Source organism: Phoca vitulina, unplaced genomic scaffold (genome assembly GCF_004348235.1).
Source record: "Phoca vitulina isolate PV1807 unplaced genomic scaffold, GSC_HSeal_1.0 scaffold72, whole genome shotgun sequence".
Classification (NCBI taxonomy): Eukaryota; Metazoa; Chordata; class Mammalia; order Carnivora; family Phocidae; genus Phoca; species Phoca vitulina.
The window spans coordinates 1,697,740-1,712,011 of record NW_022589775.1 but is presented as its reverse complement, the minus strand read 5'-3'; the positions used below and the strand labels follow the sequence as shown (position 1 = coordinate 1,712,011).

The 14,272-nt window shown below is 39.8% G+C and overlaps 1 protein-coding gene across 6 annotated transcripts in view; it reads left to right on the top strand.

Moving 5' to 3' along the window:
- Positions 1 to 14,272, top strand: part of APP (amyloid beta precursor protein) — a 258,284-nt gene that overhangs the window by 161,146 nt on the left and 82,866 nt on the right. For all 6 annotated transcript variants that reach the window (XM_032393352.1, XM_032393354.1, XM_032393351.1 and 3 more), the window contains one exon: positions 11,457 to 11,590. In XM_032393352.1, the coding sequence (XP_032249243.1) occupies positions 11,457 to 11,590 (134 nt within the window). The remainder of the gene's footprint in view (positions 1 to 11,456; positions 11,591 to 14,272) is intronic.

The following is a 14,272-nucleotide window of genomic DNA, read 5'->3' as shown; positions in this document are numbered from 1 at the left end:
TAAAATTTAAAAAGATAAATAATAGAGAATTATGTAATTTACAAACACTTTCATCACCAACCATAGTGTTTTTAATGGCCACCATAAGATTCAAATTCATTCACTTTATATATAACTTTTGAAGGATGTGGGGGTTTTACTACTACAATCAACGTATTTCCCATGATCATGACAAAGCATTTTTTTTCTAACAACATCAAAAGTATGACAAGTAAGTAGACATAGAGGACCAGAGAAAACTGGGTATTACACTGTAGGATTAATAATATATTGATCTTTGTGGCAGGCTGCAGTTTACCAGCCATTTTCACGGATCATTTATTTTTCTCAGGAGCACTTTGTGGGAATTTTCTTCATATCCTTTATATGTAGGAGAAAATGAGGCCATGAGAGCCATCAAACGTGGCAGGACCGGCTTTGAAACATAAATGATATTGTGGCTATACACTGCACTCCATACAGCCAAGGATTTGATTCTGTTTTTTAGGTTAGAAAAATTACATTTAAAGTTCAGAGCGCATTTTAAGAATATAGAAAATAACAGAAAAGAAGAAAACTAAAAACTTTTTTTCTAAATGCAGTGAATATGGCATGCCTCAATAAATATCTTTTCCCCCTTTTATAAAAAGAAAGAATTCATTTTATATCATTTTAGCATGTAAAAGAATTATATTTTTCCATTCTTACTAATTAACGGAAATGAGCATTATTTGATAAATTTATTTTCATAAGGGGCTCGGGTGGCTCAGTTGATTAAGTGTCTGACTCTTGATTTCAGCTGAGGTTGTGATCTCACTGTTGTGAGGTCGAGCCCCACATTGGGCTCTGTGCTCCCTCTCCCTCTGCCCCCACATGCGTGTGCTCGCGCTCTCTCAAATAAAATCTTTAAGAAATATATAAATTTTTTTTTATTTTCATGAAGTTCTTGTGTCCTCAGCTCTTCCAAAGATACCTTGAAAATCTCATAATTTTCTCTTTTGCAGTAATACTCTCCCACTACTTGTAGTGTATTTGGGATCATGACACCTTTCCATGACACCTAGGAGGGTGAAGTAATTTTGGCAGCTCTATTTTCTTGTCTACCTACAGAGACTATTCATCACAACAAATGTAGGGTTCTTCAGTGCTAGTACAAACAGACTAGAGAAAGCATATAATTTCTAGTTATTTATAGCCTGTGCAACGATGCTATCTTATTTAGAGCAAAAAGTTACACATTTGAATTAAAGAAGTCACATCATCTGGAGGTCAAATGCAGATAGCAGAATGTAGTCAGAGAAATGAGCCCAACAAGAAGGTGAACAAGCCCATTTGATTTGGCAAGCTGGGCTTGCATGTGGCTCTTTCACGAACCTAGGGTTTCACTGGAAGGTCTGTCTTCACCAAAGTGGTTGATTTTATGGGTTTCTCAGTTTGAGTTGCTTCTAGTCAAATAATAAATATGAATGGGATAGAAAAAGCTCCGCAGTTAAACTACTGTTAACATTGCACATGTGGAGAAAATCTGTGATGGTGTACATTATAAATACAATCATTTTCCTGTAAAAACATTATAATCTTATTTCTGGATTTTAAATCCTTGTCATAAAAACCAATTTTAATTATTGCAATTTTAAGGAACACTGATTTTTTTTTATTTTGTTGTTGTAGATAAGAATCTAAACCACAGATAAAAAAGAGAGAAATAAGAGGCTAAGAGCTTTCATTTTACTCATAAACTTGTGGATTTGAAAGCTTTATAAAATATTTTTCCTGTTTGAGAATAAAGCATCTGATGAGACCAGAGTTGTTTCTGACATTAATTTGGTGTCTGCCCATTTGTGTTTGTGAACAACAATTAATCTTAGATTAGTATGTAAATATTTATTGATTAGTTTATGTCTCAAATACGAGAGAATGATTTTTTTTCCTAGCGTTCTCCCTGTCAGATTGCATCTCAAAAGGCAAACTGACTGACTCCTTAATGGCATTTAATGTGACGCAGAGCATCATGCCAGCATTTAGTCAGCTGACTGCACCAGAGGGTCTGGCCAAAGAGAACAACAAATGACCCATCTTTGGCTCTCTTCTTGCAGCGAGTTGTGACATAGACAATACCTAAACCAAGGCCTCTCAACCTTGACACCACTGAAGTCTGGGACTAGATGGTTCGTTCTTGCAGTTGCTGTCCTGTGTATGGAGGATGTTGAGCATCTTCTCTAGTTTCTACCCACAAGATGCCAGTAATACCACCCCAACTATGATAACTTCAGCTGTCTCCAGACTTCGCCAAATCGTGTCCCGAGGCAGGGAGGGGCAAAATCATCCCCTCCCCCCGCCCCCCAGTTGTTGAGAGTCTCTGATCTAGACTAGGTGAGCCCACATCTGATTCAAAGATATAACTAGTCGGGCGCCTGGGTGGCTCAGTTGGTTAAGCGACTGCCTTCGGCTCAGGTCATGATCCTGGAGTCCCTGGATCGAGTCCCGCATCAGGCTCCCTGCCGAGCAGGGAGCCTGCTTCTCCCTCTGACCCTCCCCCCTCTCACGTGCTCTCTCTCTCTCATTCTCTCTGTCTCAAATAAATAAATAAAATCTTTAAAAAAAAGATATAACTAGGCTGGTGTAAACAAGCAGACTTCCCATGAACTTGAGGGCCCGTGGATGTGTTGAATGTCAGAAGCCTGTAGTTCTTGACAGATGTTAATGAATTTGTTAGACCACCATCCTGGCTCTCAGTGTGTACAAGGTAAGGTAGAAATTGCTATGCTGAATGTAGGGTAGTTAGAGGCCTCATAGTCTTTCTATTCTAATATGAGCACTACTAGGGAAACAGACTAAACCAGCAAACCCCTGGGTTGGAAGTCCATGGTTCCCCCAGGCACCACCCCCCTCCTCCTCTGTCTGTTTCACAGAATCCCAGCATATGCTAGAGAACGGCCATCTGTAGCGATGCCATGTGGCCTTGCCACACAGATCCCTTGGCATCTACGGTGTACCTTGGGATCATGTTTACGGCCTTAGGGTCTCTGCAAAGGCTAGATCTGGCCTCATGCAGGATCCAGAAGGGGAAAAGATTGTTTTTTACTCATATCAGAATGGTCGAGATAGAATAGACTAATACACTTCCAGAGAATATCAAAATAATGAGGACATACCAAATCAGGCCAAATCACCATCCCCAAGTTCTAAGGCCGCTGCCTGAGAGGCTCATAATTTGCAAACTCACTGTGCAGCCTTTGAATGGAATGTGCCACCTTCACCCCAGAGTTGTTATATCCTGTTTCTAACACCCGGGCATTCAGTCTTTGGCCAGACTTGAACCATTGTTCTCAATCACACTGTACTTGTTCTTCTGATTGCGAAATAGCAAATATTAGTTCCCATTAGCACATTCTTGAATACAAATGGAACTATGATATTTTTATAAGACTGCCAAGCATTATTAATAGTAATTAAAATCATTAAAAAGATGTGGGAGTGCATTAAATTACATGTCACATCAGTGGCAGTAAAATCTGTTAGATTGACACTTAGAAGCCACATCTTTGGTATCGGGAATGATCAGAATGAAAATGGCTTTTTCCTCCAAGCTATCATAGGGACAAATCCCTAAAATGGACAGGAATTGATTTGCTCAGCAAACGAGCATTAAAAAAAAAAAAAAAACTCATTTACTCAGAACAATAAAAAATGCTCATTATATATGTGCTCTGTTCTTCAGCTATTTCCAAAGAAGTGTAAGTAGATAGTTTAATAAAAGGTTTGGCGAAAATTTTCCATAAAAGACCAGGGAGTGGATATTTTAGGTTTTGCGGGCCGTATGGTCTCTGTTATACATACTCAATTTGGAATCATAGCGTGAAAGCAGCTACAGACAATAGGTAAACAAATACAGCTGTGCTCAAAAAATATATATATATATATTTACCAAAAGAAGACCAGTATGTCAGCCTCTGATTTAATAAAGCTATTACTTCTGAGCTCAGGATGTGCTGGTGCTAAGCTGGGTATTTGGAGGGACACCAGCCAAGTAGACCTGGTTCCCTGTTTCCAATAACTTGACAGTTTTATTGATGAGATGAGACCCAGGCATGTGATAGGATTAAGTAACAATATAAAGTAAAATATACAAGTGTAGGGAAAGACTGGTGTGGAAGGCCAGAGCAAAATGAAATTGGTTTTATCCTTAAGACTTCCACAGAGGTTAACAGCTCTATCTGGCTTTTCCTGCTACAATTTCTTTGAAAGTAGATAATATTGCAGGTTCTGACTTTTTGAACTCCTCTGTTGAGTGTTGAGCAACTCTGACGGGTCATCTGTTTATGACCCACCATTTATGAAGCTGAGAATAGCTCCCAGCCCCTGGACAGAAAACAGTAACAGAAGGGTGAGATGGTTCTGGAGGTCAGTTACAACTGCTGTTGCCTCCCATGTGGTTTTTAGATTCAGACTTGAAGTTGCTCTTAAATTTGGGTGCATGGCGCTAAATCGCAGAGAGAGATTAATAAAAATGACGCCAGCATTCATTCTTTCACGCTCCTTTCACGTATTTGACAAAATTCCCACATCTAGGACATGTCCGTAAGACATAAAAAAGAAATGTGGCTTGACTAGAGTAAACACAGCGTAGATTACATTTTTATTACCGTATGTCCACACGACGCATTGACAGTCTGTCAACTATGATCCCCTGACTATAAAGCCTGAAGCAAGGGTGCGGTGGGGGGAGAAGGGCCTTTGTTCTTTTTTCTTTTCTGTTTTTAGAGAGTCTGGACCCATATTTAAGGGTCACACTCTGTTTTCACATTACAAGTGGCTCTTCTCGAGAAGCCTGGACTTGGTGGATGCGATAAATATTTGAGTTCAGTGCCTGGTAGGGATTTTAGTTACTTTGGAATTAGAGAAATGGAAAGACTTTTTTCTTCTCGTTAACGTCAGGGTGGCCATCTGCAAGCTCTACCTTGTTTCCAGATTGAATTTTCACCTAAAATCTTTCTTTATAGGTTTATATTTCACCTATCTGCGAATGGTCCTCATTGCCACCTCAAATATAAACCATAGCCATTTCAAGCCGCCCTGTTGCCGGCTCTGTGTTAAATAGCAGTGTTGATGGTAAAGCAATGACTGGTATAGGTCTTAATTTACTTTTGTCTTCTCTTGTCAGTGCTGTAGAGATAAATTGCCTTTCTCCTGACGAAAGGAGACTAACCATATTTTCTTGTTAGAATCTAACAGTATATCGACCCAATGCCATTCACGGGCCTCTGTTTGGGGAAGCATTCTGCCTCATCGCCTGGTGTGGATAGTCAGAGTGTTTCTGTTTGAAGGTGGGGTTATAGCTCCTTTTGCATCCTGAGCCCTCCTTGACTATAAAAACGTATCTCCTCAAGATTGAGGAAACAAGCAAGTATCAAAATGATAGGGGCAATTTTTCATGATGTCTCTAGTGTTTCGACTCCATATTGTCTCTGCCTGGCATGAAATGGAATACTATGTAGTGATGATACAGTCGAAACTGAAATGAACTAAAAATGTGGCATAAGTTTTGATTTATTGGCTGAATTTGATCATGTCTGTGATACAGAGGTCCTCCAAAGAGGCAAGGGGAGTGATTTCCACTGCATTCTGAAGATAATACCAGTTTTCACTTTGTTTTGAAGTAACTTTCCTAAAAATTAATGAAGTTTTCTCAGGGGACATGCTGGAAGCGACATGTTTCATTGGCATCATGTCCCCATTGATGGTGGATGTATTTTGTTACGGGAACATTGGGGGCAGCACCAGGGTTCATTAATAAACTGAAAGCAGTGGGGCGCCTGGGTGGCTCAGTCAGTTAAGCATCCAACTCTTGATTTCAGCTCAGGTCATGATCTCAGGGTTGTGAGAGCGAGCCCCACACTGGGGGGCTCTGTGCTGGGTGTGGAACCTGATTAGGATTCTATGTCTTCCTCTGCCCCTGCCCCCCACCCCCCACACGGGGGGCTGGCTCGCTCTCTCTCCCCCCCCAAAAAAATGAAATAAATAAATAAATAAATAAATAAAATAAACTGAAAGAAAATGTGTACACACACCCCCTCCATCCACCAAAAAAGAAAAAGAGAGCTCTGATAGGTACTAAGAGAGATTGCAATGTGAAGTGGAAATGTTGTGACATACATTGGTGCAAAATTACTAAAACTGAAATGAACTCTCACACACCTGTGAAAAGAATTTCTCTCTTAGTATCTGATTACCTTTGCAATGAGAAAAAGAAGCCAATCTGTGATTCATCTTATGTCTGGGGGGAGGGGGGAGGAGCCTTCCATGAGAACCCCTCACCCTCTTCTGCTTTGTCCCTCAGCAGACAGTGACCCTCCGAAAGCATTCCGTTACATCTTTCCCCTCCTCAAAACAACTCGCATTGGCTCCTCACAGCCCTTACGTGATCCGTCCCCCCCTTTCCTTTCTGCCTCTCGCGCTTCTCTCTCCCTTGCTCCTTCAGCTCTGGCCACACTGACCTTGCTTGTCCTGGAATTTTCCAGGCACACTCACCTCTTAGGGCCTTTGTGCTAGTTTCTGCGTCTCCCTGCAGCATTCCTCCAGCAGGTGACAGGGAAGTGGGGCTTCAGCTCTTTATCTACGCACACCTTCTCAGTTAGACCCAGCCTGGCCTTTCACCCCCGGCTCCCTTTCCCCACACTCCTGACTCTTCCCAGCCCTGTTCTAGTTTTCTTTTTCTCCATAATACAAATCACATTCTAACAATGTGACTTATTTTTATCTGGGTTTTTTTTTTTTTTTGAGGTAATTGTTTCTCTCACTAGAATATAATTCCATAAGAACAGCGGTCTTTGTTTTGCTCGTTGGTTTTTCCCGTGTGTCTCACATTCAGTATGGGTGGTAATATTTGTTAAACAGAGGAATAAAGGAATGAACAAACACACTCAAGGTGGCATGGTCTACATCCGAGCTGCTGTCTCAGCTTTTCAGATAGCTCTGACCGTCCAGGGTTGCCAAAAAAAAAAGCAAGGATGAAGCTTTTATGGAAAGTATTAGTCATCTAGAATGCACTGAATTTTTGGAACCAGAGTGTTTACCTTGAGGCAGTAATGTGCTGTGAGCTGGAACTGCTTTTCTGTAGCATTTGTTTTTGCTTGGTATTACATTTAGATACCCATTCTTTATATTAAGGTATATCCTACCATATTTTACCAGGCTGTTAATGAGACTAAGAAAATCAGTATGAAGGTCATTTGAAAAGTTAAAAGCCCATGCATAGATGATGGCAGCTGCTAATGGTGTGGCAGCTAGAGGTTAAAACGCAGAGCTAAAGGTGTTTAACCCTGAATGTTTAGTCTAGTTTTCTGCAAAAGGGGAATATATCCAGCGAGCTTGCTTGCAGAAGGCACAGATGAGCCCGTCTGAGCAGGGGCCAAAGGCTAAAAGATGATCCAGCTTCGCGCTCTGTGGGATCTCTCGCATGACCCCTGTCTCATAACCCTACTTCTGCTGAAACGTTGGGTTGAGGTCATTTGCAAGATAGCATTCAGGGCAGGAACAGCTGTTGGATAGAAAATAGTTCGACAGATATCATAGCGAAGCATGTTTTTTGCCAATTCATGTTGTTCATTAACAAAAGCAAATACTTTCCGGTGCCCCAGACATATCGATGGATTACCTCTTTTCTGCTCTAAATATTAACTTTATAAGCCTTTTCATAGTTTACCTAATCCTAAATTCAGACGTATTTGTGGGTCAGAGATCTGAGGAATTAGGTTAAATGCACAATAAATGTAATGGAGTAATTTTTCCTTCCCCCCACACATTAAGTGAGGACACGTGGAAAGTGCCTCATGCAATAGAGGCTAATCAGTGCAGGCTGTTACTATTTGGCCAACTTGGAAATGTGAGCTGAGATCACAGTTTCTAAGGAACCTCAGAGGTCTCTGGACAGGGTGAACTAACTGCTGTATGGTAGCTTAAAAAAACCACAAAGTAAGCCCTCGTAAGGCCAGTTTGTTTCTACTTTCTCCATTGTGAAAATGACCTGTGCTTTAAATGACCTGCGATAAACAGCTTCCCATTCTTGTGCACCTTGGAACATTACCTGTCCATTCCTTGAGCCACTCTTTTCCCAAAGGAAGCACCTTGAAAGGGCAGGGACAAAGGGCACAGGTTTCCTGTCCCTGCCCCTGCCCCCTGTCCTCGTTATCATGCGTCTGGCCTACCCTGGACTTTTATCACAAACCAACAGCTGTTCCTGGTATGATCATGTCTTTGGGATGTGGGGATATTAGAGAAGCAGAAGCCGAGCTCTATGTGCAAACTCCTCCTTAAAATGTTCTCCCCTTCCCCCTACCAGCTGCAGGGTAGTGATAATGAAATATTAAATTCATTTTCAGATATCAAGATGTACCATCATTCTTCTGTCCTTGACTGGACAGTGATCTGGTTTGCTGGTTGGTAGGAATACAGGAGAATTTCACTCAGGCTAATTGAGATGGAGTGTTAGTGTGAATGGCTAAAATGCTTGAATTAAAGATTAAAAGAAAGACAGCTTCCTTTAAAGTCTTCAGCGAGAGGCAATAACAAGGGCCGCTTACAAGGATTTACTCGAAGAGAAATATTGGATTAAATGGAATAAATCAATAATACAGTATTTGTATTTATTTCCACGTGCCTAAAAAGAAGGCTTAATACTTGAAATATTCTTAATCCTATTAAATATACCTTGCATGCTCATTTCTCTAATATTCTTTTATTCCTAATACTACAAAGCTACATTTCAACATAAGTTAATGAGATTCTACTGACTCAGATTTCAGTGTTTATCTCCTTTCCATAAAACAATAGACAGTGTTTGCAAATCGTAAGAATTGGAGAAAACCATACAATTTGCCAGCCGTAAAAGTTGGGTGGAGAACTTTCCTACTTATATAGTAACTTCTGTAATTCCAGTTTTAAAAGAGGGTGCTGTGTTATGGTTATAACACTTAACAGCCAGCCAGCTATCTTGATCAGTGAAAAGAACCCCAAACATTCACACATTTTCATTTATTCAAAGTGGAAAATATGGTCTGCCTAATTCTGTCATCCTGCCGGATTGTACTGTGCCAAAAGAACTTTAACGTGTTCGTGTTTAAGCTGTACCCACAAAGATGAAAAAAACAATTAAAGCCACAGGAAACAAATTTAAAATGCTAAACATCACTTCCATTTCAAGTGGGGAACATTGATGAAGTTAAATATACTTGCATATTGATTTGCTTAAATTTATGCAGAAAAACACTTGCCTGTGATTTTCTTTTTTAAAAAAAAAGGTTTTAAGTTGAAAATTACTGCTCAGTCTTAAAAATTCAGAACTCCTTTTCAATCATTTGTGGGCCTTTTATAGGGGTTATACCAACGATCTTTTAGAAAAATATATATTCTTTTTCCTGTAGGTGGTACCTCATGGTCCTTTGTGTAATTCATTTTCACTGGATGCGAAATAAGAGTAGCTCATTTTTTCTATGGTTTGCATAAGCTCTAAGATTTGAATGACGTGTGATAAGCGAAGGGAGAGAGAAGAGCACTAAGGACGTATATACCACCTTAATGCATGGGGTGGCATCTCGTTTTCCCCGTGCACCGAGGATGCTGGCTGAGAGATGAGGAAACGGGCACAAACTCATGTGACCTGCCCTGGGTCACAGATAGTCTAAGAAAGACTAAAAACAAGGTGTGCCTCATTGCAAAGCTTATTCTCCTTTTCCCCTTTCACTGCTCCCTCATCTACTTTATCTACCACACGGAAGATGGGGGCAGATGCTTTTTAATCTGTAATGCCCTGTGCCAGTCCCACACCTGTGGACTCACAATCCCCTGGTGGAGGCAGAGGGCTGAACACACAAATATTTTGAAAAATAACCCCAGGCATACACCCCACCTCCTTCCTTCCGCTTGAAAGCACCCTCTGTGTGGATACCTACACTACTCTTATTTTTAAAAAAATTATTACACAGTGATGAAAGAAGAAGGGAAGAATTCTGAGCAGATATTTCGCTTTAAAATTAAAGACCTTAATTATGTAACAAAAAAGCGTCTGGTTTTGGTTGAAATCTTGAAGCCTTTGGACTGTGAAGATTCCAGGGTTTTTTTCTCAAAGCATGTATAAGAGACATATATCTTAGAATTTCTTTTCAAGGGGCGCCTGGGTGGCTCAGTCAGTTAAGCATCCCAGGGCCCTGGGATCGAGTCCCGCATCAGGCTCCTTGCTCAGCGGGGAGTCTACTTCTCCCTCTCCCTTTGCCCCTCCCTCTGCTTGTGCTTGCTCTCTCTCTCTGGCAAATAAATAAAATTAAATTAAAAAAGAATTTTGTTTCAAAATGATTTAGCCACAAATACTTCTCATTTAAGTCCTCTTTGGGATATCATATCTCAAAGATGGTAGTCAATAATTAGATAAAAATCAGTGAAGAAAAATACTCAGAACTTTGGTGATATTTGAGTAATCTTTTGAATAAAATACTTAAGTTGATTTGACCTGAAAGCATAGTGAAAACACCTAATTTCACTGTTTTGGTTGAACATATTCTATTCTTTAAATCAAAATCTTTTTTTCCTTTCTTTTTTTTTTCTCGTAAGCTCATAAATGCTTTGAATTCCCACTAATCATTACTAATCTTTTGGAAAACTGCTTGTATAGGGCATTACAATTCACTCGGCTCATGAGTTAAAATATTTTTGTTTTATAGTACGCTCTTCAATTTTATGGATATTTATGTTTCCACATAATTTAGCAGTATATGCTGCAAGTCAGTCGCATTGCTTAGCAGTTTTAGTTGAATTCAAAATAGAAATCACTTCCTTTTTGACAGCTAGTATAATGAATCGGCTGACTGTTGTCAAATTTTGTGAAGGCAGAAGGGTCCTTTTGAATCCAGAGAGAGATTCAGAAATGCATTTATTGACGTTTACGGGGTTTGGGATAGTGTTTCAAACACTTTGTCACAAAAGATAGCTTTGAAATCAAGCTATCGGAAATATGTGGTGTAGAATTTACCTTTACTCTGTGGTGTGGTTATTCTGCAGTACACTGATTTTGAGATTTCTTCAGTGTCTGTAGGAATCATAAGGTGCAATATTGATAACGTATTTTACTTTGAAGTGTATTACAAAAGTTAATTTAGCAAGCATAGGGATCTGGGACAAAATGTCTGTTAATATTAAACACCGCCTGGTTTTGCTCTGTGCATGCCTGTTTTGCAAAGAATTTTAAATGTACCACTATAATCGCAGAATGGGCTGTTTTATAGATTTTCCTTCACCCTATACTGAAAGGGATGAAACATTTGTACTGTGCTGGGAAATGTCTCCCGGTGTTCTCTTCAACAGCATTAACTTCTTGTATGTGCTTTCCTACTAAATTCTTTGTTCTGTAGTAAACGGAAACTATAGCTTTCTTTGAAATGATTGGACCTCTGTTTCTCTTCTCAAACCTTCTTTCTACTTTCTAGTTCCTACCACGGCAGCCAGCACCCCTGACGCCGTCGACAAGTATCTTGAGACACCTGGAGATGAGAACGAACATGCCCATTTCCAGAAAGCGAAAGAGAGGCTGGAGGCCAAGCACCGCGAGCGAATGTCCCAGGTAAAGTGACTTTTCTATCCTTCAGTTTACAATAAAGGGGAAATCTGGACTTGGCCTCTGCCTTGGAGTCTCCCTGGGGGTTCTGTGGCTGATGAATGCCTAGGGGCAGGAGGAGTCTGTAATTTTAGCCAGATCTTTAAAGACATAAAGTCTTAGTTTTAAATGTTTGCTCTAAGGGTACCAGTTACGGATTTTTAGAATCCTCCTTGAGCATGCCACCTAGGAGAGATGCAGTCACACTAAGTATAGCAGGATTTCATAAGCACAGATTAAATTATGTCTGCAGCATTCTCTCTGGTTTTATTACTTTGTGTATACTTAGCCCTGTAACCATGCTGTTGTAAATTAAAATCCCTTAAAATGATCTGTAGTAAAGATGAATTTTTTTTATTAGATGCCAAAGTATTATAACTTTGAACCTCACACTTCTTGCAAAGCTAATTCATAGGGCCATAGGAACTTAAAAGCAATGTGAACCATAATGATCTTTTGCCATCTTGTTTCATAAATGATCAATAATGCAACAGTGGTTCAAGACTGTGGCTTCCCACTCTAGAACAAAGCAATATAAGAAACACAAGAGATGGCATTTGGAACTAGAAGCTTTCTTGCTCTTGGTGCAGTGCTCTTCTCACTACATTGTCTGGCAAACCCTGGCTTGTTTGCTTGTTTTTTAGCAGATTCTTTATGAAACAAATTGAAAAATTTTTTTAAAACCTGACTAATTTATATCTAATAATATCAATTACAGTTTCTTACATGTCATACCAGTTTTTGGATATTGTATTTATTACAGATAAATATTAATTTTAGCCCTTTCTCAGATTATTCATTCATTCATTCATTCATCATTCATTCAACAAATATATATCAGCACTTCCTTGTCAATTACTGCCTAACTTGAAGCCTACAATTCAGAGTGAAAAAAAAAAAAAATAGGAAAAGTCAGATTTAAGGAAACATAAATGAGTGAATGAGGAAATCTCTCAGGTCAAAGTCAACCGTTCCCTTTTTTGGTGTTAATATTCTATAGTAAATATCAGAAGGTATTACTAATTCTGGCAATATTTAGCACAAATACTTAAAAGCTTTCATAATAGACATTAAATAGGATAAATGAATGAGTCTGCCATATATTTTCTAAGATCACAGGAAGTCTTTAGAAGAGTGCATTAATTATGGGCTTTAATTTTCTGTATTTTCTGGTGTTTTGACATTTGAGGCCTTACTAACTCTAGGGAGACTGCCCCTCCCAGGGTTCGCCAATTCCTAGAGGTAGCAAATGGCTAGCCTTCGGGCACACCTTTCATAATCAAACCAACCTCTCCAAAGCCCATTTCCCCCGGATACCTTCTTCATCTTGCTCTTACACTCTGACCCACTGTCCACCTGCCCGCTTTAAGGCTAGGCACCAGACATCTAGGGACAGACCCTATACCCCTATACCAAAATTGTTCAAACCAGCCAAATCTAAGCCTGCTTCACCTGCTTACCCTGACTCGCCCACTCCTTCCCAAGGAAACCACAGACTCCTGGCTACATTTTCCCCTCACTTCCTCTGCCTCCTGACCCACACTGGTGCTTCTCCGCCTTCCTTCCCTCAGTGGCATTGCATGGCGTCTCCTCTTGGGAACTGTGTGTGAGTAATAATCTTTTCAATGGCATCTGTCTCCTGATCTGTTGACCTCACTATACTTGAATATAATAAAACCTATATTTTATTTACTTATTTTAATAAAATATGTATTTTAAAGCAACTGCTTAATGTATCTAGAAAGACACAACACAATTACTTTCTTTTTTTTAAGATGAGTGACCATGATGCTTGGATTTATTTTGGAATAATAACAAGGGAGGGGAAAAAGAGTTAAAATACTTTGGCTCTGGGGCGCCTGGGTGGCTCAGTCAGTTAAGCGTCTGCCTTTGGCTCAGGTCATGATCCTGGGGTCCTGGGATCGAGCCCCGCATCGGGCTCCCTGCTCAGCGGGAAGCCCGCGTCTCCCTCTCCCACTCCCCCTGCTTGTGTTCCTGCTCTCACTGTGTGTCTCTGTCAAATAAATAAAATCTTTAAAAAAAAAAAAATACTTTGGCTCTGGAATATAATATGCAATTATAGTTGTTGGCCATGATGAGAACCTAAAAGCAAGTTGAACAGGAAGCCAGGTAGAGTGGAATAGTGTGGTTTCACCTGAAGGCAGTTCTTCTAGAAAACAGGATTTTTCATTAGGAAAAACACTGTTAAGAAAGCAGTTGAGTTGTATTTATTGCCCCCGAAATGGCATCTTTTAAACTTAAATCCTATCTCACTGTTTGCTTCTGAAGCTTTCAGAGCCTTCTTTCTCACTGGCCTCAAATTCCATTTCAGGGTCAATGAAGTCCAAAAACAGAATAATAAAAAAAGATAAACACTGAAAGCTCCCCTTGGCTTCTCCAGTGCCAAGTAACTTATTAGTGACTTTTTGATATACATGTCAGTTTCAGATATTCTAGATCTTTCCTGGAATAGTAACTTAGTTTTAGTTTAGCACATCTGTTTAACCATATAAATCTTTATGGAATTTCTTCATCTTTTAGTTATTAACTATATCTGACCTAACTTAAGAGATGCAGTCTCATTCCAGTGGTCACAGGAAAGAGGGACGCCTGAGATTAACACTTATCTTCATAATCAGTGGTACTGAA